General features: G+C 39.1%; 1 protein-coding gene across 2 annotated transcripts in view; it reads left to right on the forward strand.

Annotated features, from left to right (window-relative positions):
* Positions 1 to 19014, forward strand: part of CELSR2 (cadherin EGF LAG seven-pass G-type receptor 2) — a 139192-nt gene that overhangs the window by 59425 nt on the left and 60753 nt on the right. For both annotated transcript variants that reach the window (XM_063453195.1, XM_063453196.1), the window contains exons 10-14: positions 5895 to 6061; positions 11168 to 11347; positions 18036 to 18149; positions 18247 to 18415; positions 18552 to 18693. In XM_063453195.1, the coding sequence (XP_063309265.1) occupies positions 5895 to 6061; positions 11168 to 11347; positions 18036 to 18149; positions 18247 to 18415; positions 18552 to 18693 (772 nt within the window). The remainder of the gene's footprint in view (positions 1 to 5894; positions 6062 to 11167; positions 11348 to 18035; positions 18150 to 18246; positions 18416 to 18551; positions 18694 to 19014) is intronic.

A 19014-nucleotide genomic window follows, 5' to 3' on the forward strand; every position in this document is an offset into this window, starting at 1 on the left:
GCTGACAGGAGCTGCTGTGAAGGTAAGTTACAGCTTCCTGACAGCCCCCTCCTACAGCCCATCCACTGGAACACCAGGCAGTGAGAGCCCCCCTCCCTGGCCAGCTAACAAGCAGGGAGGGGAGACGAAAAAATAAAAATATGAATAATAAAACAAATAAGAAGAAGAAAAAAAATATTAAAATAATAACATAACAAAAATAATACAATTAATAATAAAAGAAAAAATAGTTACCTAAAAAAAATAATATTAAAAAAAATATTAAAATAATAATTAAATAATAATTAGTAAAATGCCCACCCCCCACCAATGCTCTGCACTCACACACACACACTGCACACACACACACTGCACTCACACACACTGCACTCACACACACTGCACTCACACATACACACACTGCATTCATACACACACTGCATTCATACACACACTGCACTGCATTCATTATAAACACACTGCATTCATACACACTGCACTCACACACACTGCACTCATATACACACACTGCACTGCATTCATTATACACACACTGCATACACTCTGCACTCATACACACACACACTGCACTCATACACACACTGCATACACACTGCACTCATACACACACTGCACTGCATTCATTATACACACACTGCATTCATACACACACTGCACTCACACACACACACTGCACTCATACACACACACTGCACTCCATTCATTATATACACACTGCACCCATACACACTGCACTCATACACACACACTGCATTCATTATATACACACACTGTAAATAAATATTCAGTTAATATAATTTTTTTAGGATCTAATTTTATTTAGAAATGTACCAGTAGCTGCTGCATTTCCCACCCTAGTCTTATACTCGAGTCAATAAGTTTTCCCAGTTTTTTGGGGCCTCGGCTTATATTCGGGTCGGCTTATACTCGAGTATATACGGTACTTGTGTGCAATACTCCCTTGACTTTATGTTGTTTTAACCACTTAGTCATGAACTATGCAATCTATGCACTATTTCTGTACTTACAGCAAACACATTTTATTCATCACAACCCTATTCTACACCTTACTGTATTCACACTGACTAGCTACACACATCTGTTACTGTTCAAGTTTGAACATTTAAATTTTTAAAGTAAACTGTGATACTTTTCAGTATCTTGTGCATCTATCTATTCTGCAAGATTATGTAAACATGTAAGAACTAATCATGTCAAGTATTCCTAATCACTTTAAAATTCAGACTTCTGAATGCAACAGCAAAAAAATTAAATGCTGTTCATTTGCTATAGATCAGTAGTTGGATATGTTGTACAACACACCAGTCTTATTAACAGTGCCGATTTTAATGTTAACCTTGTAGAAGGCTTATTGAAAGAACAAAGCTCAATATTTCAAATAATTATGTGGGTGCATCAGAGTATAAACCCCAACATTTGAGAGCTTTAGTAGTTCTGTACCACCTGCATTTGGTGTAAAAAAAGTTTTTTTCCTCTATAACAGGGATAAAGCAACCTATGGCACTCAAGGTGCCTTTGCACCGTACTCAAGGCTGCCAGAGCCAAGCAGGCTCTTGACTATCCGGAGTCACAGTGGGACTTCAGATATCTGCTAGTGCAAACTGAGCAGTGATTGCAGGTAGTGAGGGACAATCCTCAATTTACACATTGCAACACTTGGAGGAAGTGACGCTAGATCACTTCACCCCTGCACTTGTGAATGGCAATCCACACTGCAGCAGCTATCACAGCTCTTGCCCTTGACCTGTGCCTGGCCAGCCCTTTCCCCACTGAACCACAGGGAAGTCTCCCACCCTGGAAAATATACACAGAGCTGCAGAATAAGCCTCCTCCTCATACAAATAATGCAAACAGCCCACACACCAATCCATTCCTCACAACCACAACACCACTGACAATCCACAACCTCACAAGCAGCCTCTCACATGCAATGCCACAAGCAGCCCTAAACATATGTACACCTTACCAAACACACAATGTGGCATATCATCCACACACACACAATGTGGCATATCATCTGTAACGGCACCCCGGGCATAAAAGGGTTGAAACCGCCGCTTAGTAGATCTTCCCCTTCCAGAGACACAGGCACAGCTACTGCAGAACACCAAACTCCCGAACTGAATACAAAATAGCACTCCAACTCCTGAACTGGAACCTCACGAATAGCTGCTAGCTGACGAACAGGAAAAGCAGACAATCAGCTTACACTCCTGGCAATCAGTCTCTAACAGAATACAGTAAATCCCCCCCAAAGAAGAGACAGAACTCCATGCTGAGGGTCAAGCAGTGGTCTGTTTATTGGCACCAAAAGAACCTTCTTTTATGACGCTTTCCCTTAGATAGGACCACCCACAGGGTGTTACAAAACAACCAATCAAACCATTTCCTGCAGACTAACGGCTAAGTCCCCTTCGAATGCACAAACGGGTCAGTTCGTGCAAATAGCACATTGTAACATGGTGTTCGAATTGTCGAATGTACTTCGACTTTAACCGAATAGTCGAAGTGGAGGCGACGGTAAGGGTCAGCGATGTTCGTGTATTTGCGCAGCCGATTTTAGTTCCATAGATTCTTTAGCATACACCGCTGACCGCGTTCGACTAAATTAAAATGGCCGCCGCCAAGTGTTCCTTTGTCGAATGGCGGCCACTTCGACGACTTCGGCACTTCGGCTGCATCCAAAGTGCCATATAAAAAGTGCCAATCCTTCCCCACAGTGTTTAAAGGGCCAGAATGAGTGACATACACTCTGGTATGGCCGAATACTGTTTTTAAAGGGCCCAATCTCCCAGGGCCATAGTCCAGAGGCATATAACAATGCATAGCAAAATAATTGTAACTTAATTTAAAAGAATGTGTATTCACTGTTTCAACTGGTTGACCATGTTAGTAAGCAAAACATACTAAAATAGGTCATTATTTTGTTAGTATTGCTAGATCAAATAACAGATTTTTTTTTTTTTTATGCACACCATACCACGGTTATATAGAATATATAATTGTTGTTGAAATGATAGTTAAGTAAACTATTGCTGTTTAAAACAAATATTTAAGTCACAAATGTGTTAATAACAAAAAGCAGAAACAAAAAAAGTTAATTATAAAATAGAAGAGAGGACATTATATACTTACACAACAGCTGAACAAAGAAGGGTAAAACCAAAATATAATTCTAATGGACCTAATAAGTAATAGGGTCAACCTTTGCCTTCAGAGCAGCTTTAATTTTTTCTTGGAATGCTGTCATACAGGTCTTAAACTATGTAGAGTGGAATGTTGCACCATTCTGTTTAGAGAATTTGATGAATAGATAAAGTTAAAATAGTTACATTCTGTGCTCTATACCTTTCCATAATAGTTCAATGATGTTTAAGTCACTGTAGTAGAGGTAACAGGGGAAATATGTTTTTTTTAAATTGTGTGCATACTGTACTATTTCATGCGCACAATTTAGTAGATCGTGCCCATGAGATTGTTAACTCATGCGTACTCCTTAAGTATTTAAGTATTTTGTGGCCACAATATAGCTAACTATATAGTGGGCAGCATGGTTAAGCACCCACCAATCTCCCTGCTGCCTCGCCCTGCTTCAGGCTCTGACTGTGCTGTAACTTGGCTGTGGATACGCCATACAAGATAACTATTGTATACCTTGGCCATGGTATATTATACTTCGGATTATATCATATTGATTATAAATCAGATCGAGTGACCAGAGGTGTAACCAGAAACCAGGGGGCCCTGGTACAAAAATTGCCTTGGATCCCCCCCCTATATGTCTACCTCCTGCCACCCCTCAATACATCTACCCTTCCCCTCCCATACTTTTCCCTCCCACACACATGCAGACAAACAGATACACATGCAGACACATACATACAGGCACACATACATACAGACATACATACAGACACACACACATACATACAGACATACACACATACATACAGACATACACACATACATACAGACATACACACATACATACAAACACACATACATACATACAAACACACACATATACAGACACATATACAAAATGTTTTGGTCACCCTCCTGTTTCCTACCTTTTGGGTGCAGGAGGGGGACTTTCCCTGGGGTCCAGTGGCTCAGCCTGATGGGAGTCAGAGTTCCCACTCTGTCTCCCTCCTCTTCTTCTCCTCCCGCGCAGCGCTGTGTGTAAGCTGTAAGGAGTGACCGGGACAGTCACTTCCTCCTAGCTCAGTCTGACATCATCACAGGGGGAACAGTCGCGCTGGAGTAAAAGGCCCGGTCGCAGCTGCCAGTTCCGCCACTGCCAATGACTGCTATGTGAAGGCTGCCTATAATCTAATGGACCTTAGACTATAGTTACTACTTTCATGTATGCACAGAGTATATTTTGGCTGAATACAAACATAAACCTGTTTGCATGTACAAAACTAGTGAAAGGTAGCTGATCAGACATGTATTACATTAAATTTACATCACATTCATTTTTATTGCCACATCCCGATTTAATTGTTCAATCAATAATTTCAAGTATCTTGTGTAAGGTTGAAAATAATACTGCTATGACCATGATGGATTTTTGGAAAGTGCAGGGTTTAGTTATGCCAAAATTAAAAATCAGAGTCATGTATGGATGTAACGGGGAATGTAATGCGAATAATAATAACAGAGCCTACCCCAAATACCCCCCAATAACAACAAGCACCAAATTTGGATGAAACAGGCCACAGCATTTATTAAAACATAAGACTGTAGGACTCATCCAATATTTATTAAACTTTATAATTTAATTATATAACCAGAGATAAATACATAAATAATTCATAACTTAACATATAATTATTAACACCTTGCCAATGAAAGAGACCACGTGCCTATGTACCAACTTGCCCACAAAGTTCTCGCCTCCCCCCTCGTCCAACCAAATTCCCTTTTCCTTTCAATGCTTACCACCAGCCGGCTTCTAGCTCGGTGGACAAGTCGGTAACTTAAAAGATTACCGTACAGAGCAGGGGAGGTTGAGACCCGACCTTGTCCATATCCTGACACTCAATGTAACAGCCCCAAAACCTATTGGCATGGACACACACCCCGCCACAAACCCCGTTGTTTGAAGCCTAAAATAAGAGAGGTGCCCCACCCAAACCGCCCAAGGCCTGTTCCACTGCTTCCTGTATGGCAAGATTAAAAAGGTCAAGCCCAACCTCCATAAGGTGAACTCCATCACACCGAAACAAATTTGCTGCATCCCGTTCGAACACCCTGTGGTGAACCAGAATCCCTTTAGCACACAAAATAAACGTAGAGACCCTCCTATTTACCTTTATACGGCAGCGTTCCATGGCACTCTGATTATGGGCCAGCTGCCAGAAGTTACGGGAAATGACCTGTGCCTAAATGAGGCGCACGTCAGGAAACAAAACTAAAATGCGCGCCAAGTCCCTCTTAATGAAAAATACCTAGAAAAATACCTAGCTAGTCAAAGCAACAAAGTTGAGATTCATGAAGTGGTTTCCTCCTTGTTTTGCATATACACACAGCTCTTTTTAATGTTTTCTCATGTTGGAATCATGAACATTATTCTGACCATTGTAAGAGATTTCTACATACTATTTACCTTAGGTCCTTTGTGTACTACAGTATTGCTGTTGGAATTTTCTTTAGTTGATTGATCATTTCTGGGAAAAATAGCAATGGTTTTTAATTTCTCCGTTTGTACATCATCTTCCTGACCATGGACTGAAGGAAGCTGAGTAGTTTTGTAACCCTCTTTACAGCATTTCTCTAAGAATACCAAATTATCAAGAAACCCTTAAATCCTTGAAAATTGTAAAATCTGATTTTTCAAACCTCTTCGTTTGTTTTTGTCTTCCTTTTAGAGATGTTGTCTCCTTTACGTTTCCTGGGTGATGGCATTGTTCGGTGGGAAACTCTGGCAGTGCCCATCACTGTGCCATGGCACCTAAGCTTCATGTTTAGAACACGCCAGACTAATGCCATTTTACTGAGAGCTCAAGGCGAACAAAAATTGGCACTCAATTTGCAGGTATTTGATTTTAATGCTTAGTGTTGTGTATATTTTTTCTGTAACACTAGCTATCATTTTATTTTAGCATACACCACACACAATACACATGGAGAACTGCTAGTGAGATATTCTCTGTATTTAATGATCTTGTGCAATATATCTGTTTTAACTGTCTACTTATATACCCAAACTCTGGGTACCAACCCAAAAAGGTTGTAATAGTTACCGTACTTGCTATCTTGGTACAGACTGAAGTCTTACTCCATGTGCTATCAAAAAATTCAGGAAACTCAATTCATATTTAATTGTACATCTATTTACAACTGTCTAAGCTTCTGATTCTGGATCCACATAATTCCAGTTTTACTCAAATTGCTCAGTTGTCCAAACCCTCATAAATATGTCTAGTTTTAAATGAAGCAATGACAATTTCAAAAGGTGATTCCCTCAAGGTTGGTGACTTGACCCCTTCCTTTCCTTATTTATCAGTATCCCACTATGTGCAGTGATATGGCTGTGCATCTATTTGCAGATTACACCATAATCTATAAAAGAAAAACACATTTGTTTCAACTCATGTTGTGTTGCAGTGCACGTTTTGAAATTGAGAAATATGATTCATCTTAAGCACCACGGTACAACACTGCAGAATATGTAGGTGTTTTCTAACATATTGATACATTCCAAGCTAAGCTTTCAATTACATTAAAAACTGATTGTGGTTAGATCTTAAGCTCTTTTTGGCCTGCTTTTTGTAAATCGCTCCTCAAAGCCACTGCAAACTAATCTGCCTTTTCAGATTCTTATTTAAAGGGACACTACAGTCCCAAAACAATTTTGGATTAATGGAGTTATTTTGGTGTATAGATCATGCCCATACAGTCTCATTGCTCGATTCTCTGCCATTTAGGAGTTAAATCACTTTGTTTATACAGCCCTAGCCACTCCTCCCTAAATGTAATTTAAACAGACTTTCTAAACACTTCCTGTAAAGAGTCATCAAATGTTTAAACTTCCTTTATTGCAAATTCTGTTTAATTTATAATATCTTATCTCCTGCTATGTTAATAGCTGTCTAGACCCTCCAGAAGCCTCATGTGGGTGATTAAAGTTAAATTTTCAGAGCAGGAGATAAAAACGTTTAATAAGTTAAAATGTTATTGAAAAAGAAACCATTTTGTTTTCATGCAGGCTATCAGTCACAGCCAGGGGAGGTGTGGATAAGGCTGCATAAACAGAAACAAAAGTGATTTAACTCCTAAATGGCAGTAAATTGAGCAGTGAAACTTCAGGGGCATGATCTATACACCAAAACTGCTTCATTAAACTAAAGTTGTTCTGGTGCCTATAGTGTCCCTTTAACCCCTTAAGGACCAAACTTCTGGAATAAAAGGGAATCATGACATGTCACACATGTCATGTGTCCTTAAGGGGTTAAGTTCCCAGTGAGAAAGCAGAGTATAACAAATAAAATGACAAGTAACAAATGGCACTTAAAATGTCCAAACAAATGTTAACAATGTGCAATTTGTGCAAATAAGCAGCACCTAAAGTGCAAATAGCCCTTAAATATACACTCCAATACCATAAAAAAAATAAAAAAAAATAAAAATGTGTGCTGTGTCTTTAAGACTCAAATTGAAAAATAGTGAAAACACACTTATTTAATTTAAAACCATCAAAGTGTATCTAAATCACTAAAGTGATCTACTGCAAAAATCTATCGTGGTCCCAATATTGTGCAATGCCTCTGCCAAAAATCCTTATGGTGAAAAAATAAATAAAAACACTTAAAATCAATATGTAGTATGAGACTTTGATGGTTTTAAATTAAATAAGTGTTCACTATTTTTCAGTTTGAGTCTTAAAGACACAGCGCACCTATTTTTGTTTTTTATAGAAAGCAGAGTATGCCTAAATATTAAGCCCAGTCAAATACTAGAATAAAAGAAGGATATATGCCACAAATCCTTTTCCTCATTTACTATGTTGACCTGAGCTCTACACCAACCTTCATTATGATGACGTAAAATAGCTGTATTGGAAAACTCTGTAATCCAGACGTAATCTTCAACTTATTTGCCCACTTATTAATACGTTTTCGCCCCCACCTATGTGCATTGTCAAGAGCCAGCATTTTAGCGTCAACCAATAAAATATATTTTGTTGTAGAGACTCTTTTCTGGCTGGTATATGAGCGTGATTGATATCAGGAGCTTCAAATTATTCTTGGCACATTAAAATTACCAAGATGTGTTTTAAAAAAAAAAAGGCAGACACCATCAAATGAGTGCCACAAATGATATTTAGTTTCTATAAAATACATTAAATGTATGGTTCATTTTGAGGCTGACAGTGCCCCTTTAAGGATATTTAGGAGTACTTAATGATGTTAGGTGTATGCTAGGAAACCATTTGCCGTACAAATGTACAAAGTATGCAGATCTACTCCAGCCCTTTATAAAACACAATATTTATATTGTACTTCTGCCAAAAATGTAATTCCTAAACATTTGTTAATATGTGACTGCTGTATAGCATTTGCCATGGTTCAGATTACTTTCCTGATTGTATGCAGTGTTTGCAGTTACTTCTAAATAGCGTGGGCATTGTTTCTTGGATTGTTTTTTTTTTAAGTGGAGAAAAGAAAGATAAATTGGCAATGAAATTGCAGAAAACATTTGCTAGAAAGACGTTTTTTATTATCTTTATTTTTTTTTTTTTTTAATTCTTTATTTTGTTCGTGCAGAGAGAAAACATGCAGGTTGCACTGCCACAACAGCTGGTGCAGATCTGTTGGCATTCACATATGTCACATGGCATTAGAGACATTGCACTTTTTTTTTTTTAAAGTGAAAAAAAAACAATCAGGTTAGCATCATATACTTCCTAACCACCTAGAATGAACAGTCGCTTTGTCTACCGCTTGATAGCGTGGTTTAGGACAAAATAAAGGTGAGGGTCATGCTAAAAACATCGTTTTATAGGCTTGAGTCGAGGATGAACGGCTATGTGCCCGGTCTCCTCATGTTAGCGCCTAGTGCGTTGAAACAGGAAGGATAAAACACAACAAGTTTAAGAGGTAACTAGGAGTTGGAGCTCAGGTAATACGGTGCCGTTGCTCACTGTGCCCCAACAATAATTGTCAGTGTTCTGAGTGACATGTTAAAACAGTGTTAAGGCATGTATCATGCTTGAGATATAACATGGGTAAGACTGTTGTGGAGTAAATATGAGTGAACTGCTTGGGCATTGCTCAATTGCTTGATTACCTGCTAAAGAAGGATACATTCTAAATAAGGTACCATCCTAAATAAGGCACGATTGCGTTTGCTTGTGTAATTACTGCGCTACTGCCCGTTTGGTATGTCGCATCTTACAGTTAAGTTACTAGCTTTATAGTTGCTTGCTGAATAGTTCAGTTACAGTGAAGCTCCCTAGTGGCTCAGCTCAGTGTTGCATTTCAGTACATGACACAAAATACTATCGCTTGTAACTTTCTGAATAATGGTTTCTACGCTATGTCATAAGCTAGTCAAACATAAAATAATTATACTAAACATACAAAACATACATGCGTCGGACATAATAACTCTTAGCTTCTTTGGAGTTTACACAATATATAATTATTACAGTAAATCGTGCTAGGCTAAGTGTGCACCCACCACTACTAGTTGTGCATATGATTATAGGTGTATTGCACCTTTTTATAATGCAACACAATTCTGTAGGGCAGCATAAGGCTTATGTGTGCGCATGGAACAGGGTTAGTAAATCGATTGTGTGTTATAGTATAAGCTAGTGGGTTATCTGCATTACGCTGGGAGATAATACAGATAAATATGTAAATAAGAGTCGCGGTGGCAATAACTATTGAAGTAAAAAGTCACTGGTAACGTTCTGTCACAACGGCAGTAACTGAAGAAAAGTTTTGTGCTCACTAGATGCATGTAGTCCGCATAGCGATGGCTGGAAGCGTGCCCTCTAGATGCAGGAGTGATATGTCCACTTGAGGGGCGCTGAGGTAGGCCCTTTAGCCGATGTCCATGTGGCTAGTAGCTTTGCTGTCTGGCGGCAAGACATTCCGCGTTCACGCAGCATATGCCAGAGGCTTCTGCAAAGCCGGTCAAATTCTCCCAGGGGGTGCGTAGATGGTAGGGCGTGTGTGCTCCGCTTTTGGGGTTCTTGCTGGGCGGCCATCTTAGCTGGGTCCCAGTGGCCTGATGTTTGCCGGGGCCGTTCCCTCCGTGTGGGACGGTTCCCGCTTTGGTGTTGCCGCTGTGTCTCAGGCTTTGAATACCGGGATCTATTATCTTTATTTTTAAGAATGAGGTCTTAGGTACAAGTCAGAACAGTACATGAATTGCACAGAATCAGTGATTTCTCAAGGAACAGTCAAAAGGGAAATTGGAGGCAGTGCATGTTTTAAGAAAGGTCTGCCTAGAACAGCATCCTCAGCACGCACTTAAAATGGCACACGTATGTCACCTGACGTTCACGGACTAACTCCTCCCGTCGGACTCATCCCCGACACCGGTACATACCTAATATAACACACGACCGACATTGCGGGCATGCGCCACTCCCTCCCCCCCCCCCTTATTTCTCGCTCTATCTTTTCTTTCTTCTTCTGTCCTATGTTCGTCCCCCTCAGGGGCATGAGCATTAGATAATGATACCACTGGATGCCAGGCTAGCAATTTAATATAAATATATTGTACACCTTTGTCACGAACACACTTGAAGCCGCCAAAATGAGAGTAACGTGAGACACAAACGACCCACAACCACATGAAGCAAAAACCGCTGATAATGACAATTCGGCTCACTATGATCATTTCTGACAGAGTTGGAGTTAGTTTCAAGAAGCACAAATTGCTGGTAAACGATACTTTTATGATACATGTTCTCATGTGACGCTTCTGGTTTCTACAATATGTTCATGGACGTATATGTTTGTATATTTTGTCACTACAACATTTAACAAAAAAAAGAATTAAAAAAAGAGAAAGGTCTGCCTTTGGGTCATGGACATTATGAAAGGAGTGTGTGGGTGTAATTCTCACTTTAGCTGTTAGTTTATCCATTAGGAGATATTAACAGTTTTTTTTCTCTCTCTCCTAGATGAGTGAAGGCACTCTCCTCTTGACTGTTGATGGTCCGTCCAGTCTTTTGTTTGTTTTACAACTTCATGTGAAACTGAATGATGGGGTTTGGCATCACGTAGCAGTGGAACTTCAGAAAGATCCTTCAGATCCCGAGAGCCAGATCCTTCTACTTCACGTAGACTATGGGCAGGATCAGGTCGGTCATTTTTAAAAAAAAATTCCCTTTAATAGTGTTTCCATAAAAGCTGCACCTACAGCGTATTACAATATATTCTGATATTGTAGAGATATGTAGATTAAGTGTTTTATTTATTTGATGACCATTAAATGGACTTGGTAACTTTTAGCCCAAAATATCAGAGGAAGAATACAAAAATCTCCCAGCTCAGTTTAAATGATGATTTAAAAACAAAAAACTATTTATTCAGAATACTTTGGATATATTTTGTCAGTCTATTACCAGTTTGCAGCACTGGCTGGTAGATATAGTCCAATGGCATTACAAAACATATAAGGAATACATAGTTAAAACAACTTTAGCTTAATGAAGCAGTTTTCTAAACACTTCCTGTAAAGAGTGATCTAATGTTTACACTTCTTATTACATACTTATTGCAAATTCTGTTTAATTTAGAATTTCTTCTATCCTGCTCTGATAATAGCTTGCTAGACCCTGCAGGAGCCTCCTGTATGTAATTTAAATTTAATTTACATAGCAGGCGATAAACATTTAAAGTAAGTTACATTTGATTGAAAATAAAACCATTCTGTTTTAATGCTGCCTGTGTCAGTCATGGCCAGGGGAGACTAGGGCTGTTCAAAACAGAAACAAAAGTGATTTCACTCCTAAATGGCGGTGAATTGAGCAGTGAAGCTTAAGAGGCATGATATATACGCAAACACGGCTTCATTAAGCTAAGTTGTTTTGGTAACTATAGTGTCACTTTAAACTTTTAACTGATTAGTTTTGATGATCACACTTCTTATGTTAATTATTTTATCCATTATAATTAAAGTCATTAAATGTATAGTTGCAGTGTCTGTTCCTTGTTGGCACACTCCAGTAAAAGCTATTAAAATTATTTACCAGAGTATGTAGTACGATTTCATCACCCCATCATACTCTGGGTTCACTCTTGCATCTGCAACTATCGGCATCCCTCTCTCCCTTAATACGCATCCATGTTAAATTTACTTGAAAATTATGTTTTCACTGCTGCAGGACAGCCAGACATGCAGTGTAAATGAAATAGTAAAATGTTTCAGAATTAATTAAATAAGCTAATTATTTAAAATAGCTCAACATGTAGAGGGCCTAATTTGTCATCATGTTGGTAAATATAGCTAGATGTGACAGTTTTAATAGTGCTAATCGTCTTTACAATTATTATTATGTCTTGTGGCCTGCATTATTTACTGTACATTTTAAACATATTGACAGTATAGATTAAATGGTGTTTCCCATCTCTGGTAAAATTGTGTCTAAATCTATGGAATTTATATTATCGGATTCATTAATGCATCTGTCAGATGAGACATTTGGGCTGAAGGTTAAAGGGACACTATAGTCACCTGAACAACTTTAGCTTAAAGAAGCAGTTTTGGTGTATAGGACATGCCCCTGTAGCCTCACTGCTCAATCCTCTGCCATTTAGGAGTTAAATCCCTTTGTTTATGAACCCTAGTCACACCTACCTGCATGTGACTTGCACAGCCTTCCATAAACACTTCCTGTAAAGAGAGCCATATTTAGGCTTTCTTCATTGCAAGTTCTGTTTCATTAAGATTTTCTTATCCCCTGCTATGTTAATAGCTTGCTAGACCCTGCAAGAGCCTCCTGTATGTGATTAAAGTTCAATTTAGATATTGAGATACAATTATTTAAGGTAAATTACATCTGTTTGAAAGTGAAACCAGTTTTTTTTTTTTCATGCAGGCTCTGTCAATCATAGCCAGGGGAGGTGTGGCTAGGGCTGCATAAACAGAAACAAAGTGATTTAACCCCTTAAGTCCGCAGGGCGTACATTTACGTCCTTTTTAAAGCGTCTCTAAACGCCGCAGGACGTAAATGTACGCCCTCCGATTTTTATTCACTTACCCGCAGGGCCGTCTTTAAGGAGGGGCAAACGGGGCAGCTGCCCTGGGCCCAGTTACTCATGGGGGGCCCAAAGCAGCTGCCCCGTGGGCCCCGCTGCCTGCAATAAATTTTTTTGTTTTTTTAAATATATCCCTACCTAATGGGCCCGCGGTGCTAGTATTGCGGCTGCACCAGGGCCCGCACACTAAGGGGGCCCACCGGGTGGCCCATACCCTTAGGGCCACCCAGTGAGCATGTTCCAGCAGGGGTCCGGTTGGCGCTGTGGCCCTTTAACAGCGCGACCGGGCCCTTGCTTAACGGCTGCATGGGAGGAAGTGACGTCCGCAAATCACTTCCTCCCACCTCACAGACATCGGGCCGCGCAGGAGGCTGCTGAGCCAGCATCCAGTGAGGAGGGGGAGCATACCCCCAACTCCCAACTACCCCAGCCAGCACACTGGACCCCAGGGAAGGAAGCCTCTTTCAAAGGTAGGAAACTGAAGAGTGTCTGTCTGTGTGTGTCTGTGTGTCAGTATGTCTGTGTGTGTGTGTGTGTCAGTTTGTCTGTGTGTGTGTGTCAGTATGTATGTCTGTGTGTGTCAGTATGTCTGTCTGTGTGTGTCAGTATGTCTGTCTGTGTATCAGTATTTATGTGTGTCTTTCAGTATGTCTGTCTGTGTGTCAGTATGTATGTATGTGTGTGTGTCAGTATGTATGTCTGTGTGTCAGTATGTCTGTGTGTGTTGAATGCAACACCGCTACCCCACACTGCCACTGTCACAACTCACCGCCACTGTCACCCCACAATGTCACTGTCACCCCACACCGCCACTGTCACCCCACACTGCCACAGTTTCACATAAAGTAAAATATAAGGGGAGTTGGAGGCTTTCCATGTTAATGCATTCTTTGCTGTGTTATAAATGGTTTGTTTTTCTGACAATCAGATGAGAAACACGGAATTACCAAGCCAGGAAACGGGGTAAACTGAGAATAAATTGCAAAGTTTAGGCTGAAATACCCAGACCGCGTAAAAATTCTATATCTCAGTTACATAATTGAGTGTGTCAGTATGTATGTCTTTGTGTGTGTCAGTATGTATGTATGTCTGTGTGTGTCAGTATGTATGTGTCAGTCAGTATATGTCTGTGAGTGTGTCAGTATGTCTGTGAGTGTGTCAGTATGTATGTGTCAGTCAGTATATGTCTGTGTGTCAGTTTGTATGTCTCTGTGTGTGTCAGTATGTATGTCTGTGTGTATGTCAGAATGTCTGTGTGTGTCAGTTTGTGTGTCTGTATGTATGTCGGTGTGCCAGTCAGTATGTCTGTGTATGTGTCAGTATGTATGTCTGTCACAGTGTCAGTATGTCTGTCACAGTGTCAGTATGTCTGTCACAGTGTCAGTGTGTGTGTGTGTGTCAGTGTGTATCTGTATGTTGTCAGTATGTATGTATCTGTGTGTGTGCCAGTGTGTATACCTGTGCATGTATCTGTATGTAGCCAATGTGTGTATCTGCAGGTGTGTCAGTGTTTGTATCTGCATTTGTCATGTTATGTATCTGTGTGTCTGTATGTTGTCATTGTGTGTGTCTGTGTATCTGTATGTTGTCAGTGTATCTGCGTATGTGTCAGTGTGTGCATCTGTGTGCATGTGTGCCAGGTTGTGTGTCTGTATGTGTGTGTGTCAGTGTGTGTAAATGTGTCTGTATAGCTGCATCTGTATGATTGTGTATATCTGTGTATCTGCAAGTGTTTCTGTGTGTGTATGTGTATCACAGTGTGTGTGTGTGTTTGTGACAGTGCATGTGTATTTGTGCATACATCTCAGCATTCAACACTACACGCAAATACACACCTGCATTCAAATTTCAACACTACATATAAACACACCTCTTTTTTTAAACAACAAAATTATATATAAACACACCAGTGTATATATAAACCAACACTACACATAAATGCATACTTGCATTTAAATGCCATCTCCACATACAAACACACCCCTACATTCACACAAACATACTCCATACAAAAACATGCTTACACTCAAACACACAAATACTGCTCAGTGCTAAATACAACCCTGCATGCATGGGAAAATGGTAGCGCCCCAGCTGTCAAAGCATTGTTGGAGTTGCATGACTGATGGGGATCTACCTTTTGCCCCCTCTTGCCCAAAATAATTCATGCACCAGAGCCCTCTCTACTTTACGTCTGCCTCTGCGTTGGGGTGGGGGGCATGATTGCATGCCAGGGAGGGGACAACAGGGTTCAGGGGGCCCAAGCAAATGTTTGCCCAGGGTCCAATCCATATTAAAGACGGCCCTGCTTACCCGGTCGCCGGCGATCCTCCTCACAATCACATGGCCGGGATAGCTGGCTGCAGCAATGCCAGCAGGGGGACTAACTGTAATGACAGTTAGTCCCCCTGCTGGCTGAAAATCAAATAAAAAACAGTTAAAATAAGTGTAAAAAAAAAATATATATATACTTAGATCATATATATTATATATGATCTAAGTATATATATACACATATACACACATACACATACACTGTCTAGGTGTATTTTAATATTAATATATATATAATTATATATATATATATATATTAATATCAAATTACACGTAGACTGATACTGATTAAATATATATATAATTATTGTTATATATATATATTTATGATATAAAAAAAATATGTAAATACGTAAAAAAATTCAATAAAAAAAATAATTAAAAATAAAATATTAAAAAATATATAGATGTGTTTTATTTCATTCTAACTGTATTGTGATATTAATGTATATATATTTATAACAAAATACATGTATAACGAAATAATATATATATCTATATACATAAATATATACGGATATATCACTATATATATACCTATATATAAATAAAAATATTTAAAAAAAATTATATATATATATACACATATGTATATATATACATATATTAATTCTACACATATATTTATGTAATAATTTTACATAATTAGGTATCACAATTAATTACAATTAGCCGGACCTGCCTGACAACCCATGCCGAAAGTATAGGGAATTTAATTTGCTAGCACTATATTTAACTCTATAACTTTCAAAGACACCATAAAACCTGTACATGGGGGGTACTGTTTTACTCGGGAGACTTCGCTGAACACAAATATTAGTGTTTCAACAGTAAAATGTATTACAACGATGATATCGCCAGTAAAAGTGAAGTTGTTTGCATTTTTCACGCACAAACAGCACTTACACGGACGATATTATTGCTGCAATACTTTTTACTGTTTTGAAACACAAATATTTGTGTTCAGCGAAGTCTCCCGAGTACAACAGTACCCCTCATGTACAGGTTTTATGGTGTTTTCAAAAATTACAGCGTCAAATATAAGGCTTGTGTTTCACATTAAAATTCGCCAGATTGCTTACGTTGCCTTTTTGACCCCATGGTAGCCCAAGAATGAAAATAACCCCTATGATGGCATACTATTTGCAATAGTAGACAACCCAAGGTATTGCAAATGGGGTATGTCCAGTCTTTTGGCGGTTTTTGAATTTTTCACACACAAACAAATACTAACGCTAACTTTGGCCAGTGTTTGTGACCAAATGGCTACTAAAAAAGACTGGACATACCCCATTTGCAATACCTTGGGTCGTCTACTATTGCAAATGGCATGCCATTATGGGTGTAAATTTATTTCCTGGGCTACTATACAGTCTCAAAGGCAACGTAACCAATCTGGCGCATTTCAATTTCAAATGTAACGTGCTATATTTGACCCTGTAACTTCCCAAAACACCATAAAACCTGTACATAGGGGGTACTGTTTTACACGTGAGACTTTGCTGAATACAAATATGTGTATTTTATTGCAGTAAAAGCAAACAGTATTATGACATTGACGGTTAAAATGCCATGTAGAACTAAAACTTGTACATTTGGCTGCGGTCTTAAGGGGTTAACTCCTAAATTACAGTGAATTGAGCAGTGAAATTGCAGGGGAATGATCTATACACTAAAACTGCTTTATTTAGCTAAAGTAATTTAGGTGACTATAGTGTTCTGTATAATGTCTGTAGGCCTCAATAACACTTAATAAAGCTCAGCATTTATTTCTAGGTGGTTTAAAAGTACATGCAGAAAGGTGCCCAGAAGATGAGAATTTACTGGGCTGATTAATTGATATGCTCATACCTCATGCCTTCCAAGTGTAGTCTCTATTTCTGGTCCAAATCCTTTCCCCCTCTTTTCTATCCTAATATCCCTCTTTTCTAGAAGCCTAATATTGTTGGTCCGTCTGATTGTATAACAGGGCTCCACAGTAATACTCACAGTGATGTGTCTTTAAACTACAATAAATGTGTTTAGAAAAAAAAAAAAATATATATATATATATATATACATGAACAATATATATATAATTGTACATGTAATATTTTAGATATGCTGTTCTTGTTCTATATTTTAGTTGCCTAAATTGTTATTAGTAGGTCACTATAAATTTCTCAGAACAGCCACACCCCCACTCACTCACATCCCTAAATTAAAGTGCCTCTCATTGTCCATTTAAAATGTTGGACAATATGTATGAATTCTTGTAACCAGCCATTCACGGTGACTAATTATAAGTCTCAAAAATGAAAAACAACAGAATGCTGTTTGCATACACCTTAGAGGAAGTGGCATGACAAAAGTTATAGAATTAATAATGCGTCCTTTTATTAAGATTCAAGATCTGTCACAGAGAAGCAGCATGATTCATGGTTTGCTCAATACTTTTATTTAAATTTTTTATAGGTGAAAGGTTATTTTCCAGGTGACCTTGTAGGCACCCTTCTAACCAGTCTGAGTGTTGGTGGCATGACTGGTGATAAAGGTGAAATTCATCAGGGGTTCCGTGGATGTGTTCAAGTAAGTAGAGGACAAAACTGGAGAGCGTAGGAATGGAGATGTGTTAGTCCAACTGATAAAATCCTTACTTTTTTTTGTTTTGTTTTTTGCACTTCAGGGTGTGCAGATGGGCAGTTCTCCTGGCTCCCCAATATCTTTAGCCAACACAAAGCATATGAATGTTGATCCTGGTTGTAGTTTTCCCGATCCTTGTGATTCCAGTCCATGTGCTGTGCACAGCTATTGCAGGGATGACTGGGATAGCTACTCCTGTGCATGTCACCAGGGTAAGTGACACACTGCGCATCTGACAATTAATACATCTTCCATATACCTTCCATCTACAATTACTGTCTTTTTCTTTTTAATAAATGTAAAGTTATTGTTGCTAAATACATCAGGTGCTGTCTGCTCTCTTAATAGGCTATTATGGCGATAGCTGCACAGATGCCTGTGAACTTAACCCATGTCAACACCAGTCTGCATGTGTCAGACGTGCCGGCTTTTCTCATGGTTATTTGTGTGACTGTGCTCTAGGCTACTATGGACCACACTGTGAACACAGGTAACAGATTGTCATTTTCTTACTGCATAACTAATGAACTCCCAGCTCAGCTGTTCCCTCATTTTGAACCTGTCCTAGCCAGTGGGTCAGCTTACAGAGCGAGAGAGAGAGAGAGAGAGAGAGAGAGAGAGAGAGAGAGAGAGAGCGCACAAAGTAAAGGCTTAAATTGGGCACTCTGGGCACCATAACTACTGCAGACCACTGTAGGGTCTATGATACCAGCATTGCCTCTAGCGCCATCTCCTGGTTCTTTATTGAATTATGTTTTATCGGTTGTCTACAAAAAAAGTTTATTTAGTGATTTCCAGTGGGCTTTTATTC

Source organism: Pelobates fuscus, chromosome 1, assembly GCF_036172605.1.
Source record: "Pelobates fuscus isolate aPelFus1 chromosome 1, aPelFus1.pri, whole genome shotgun sequence".
Lineage (NCBI taxonomy): Eukaryota > Metazoa > Chordata > Amphibia > Anura > Pelobatidae > Pelobates > Pelobates fuscus.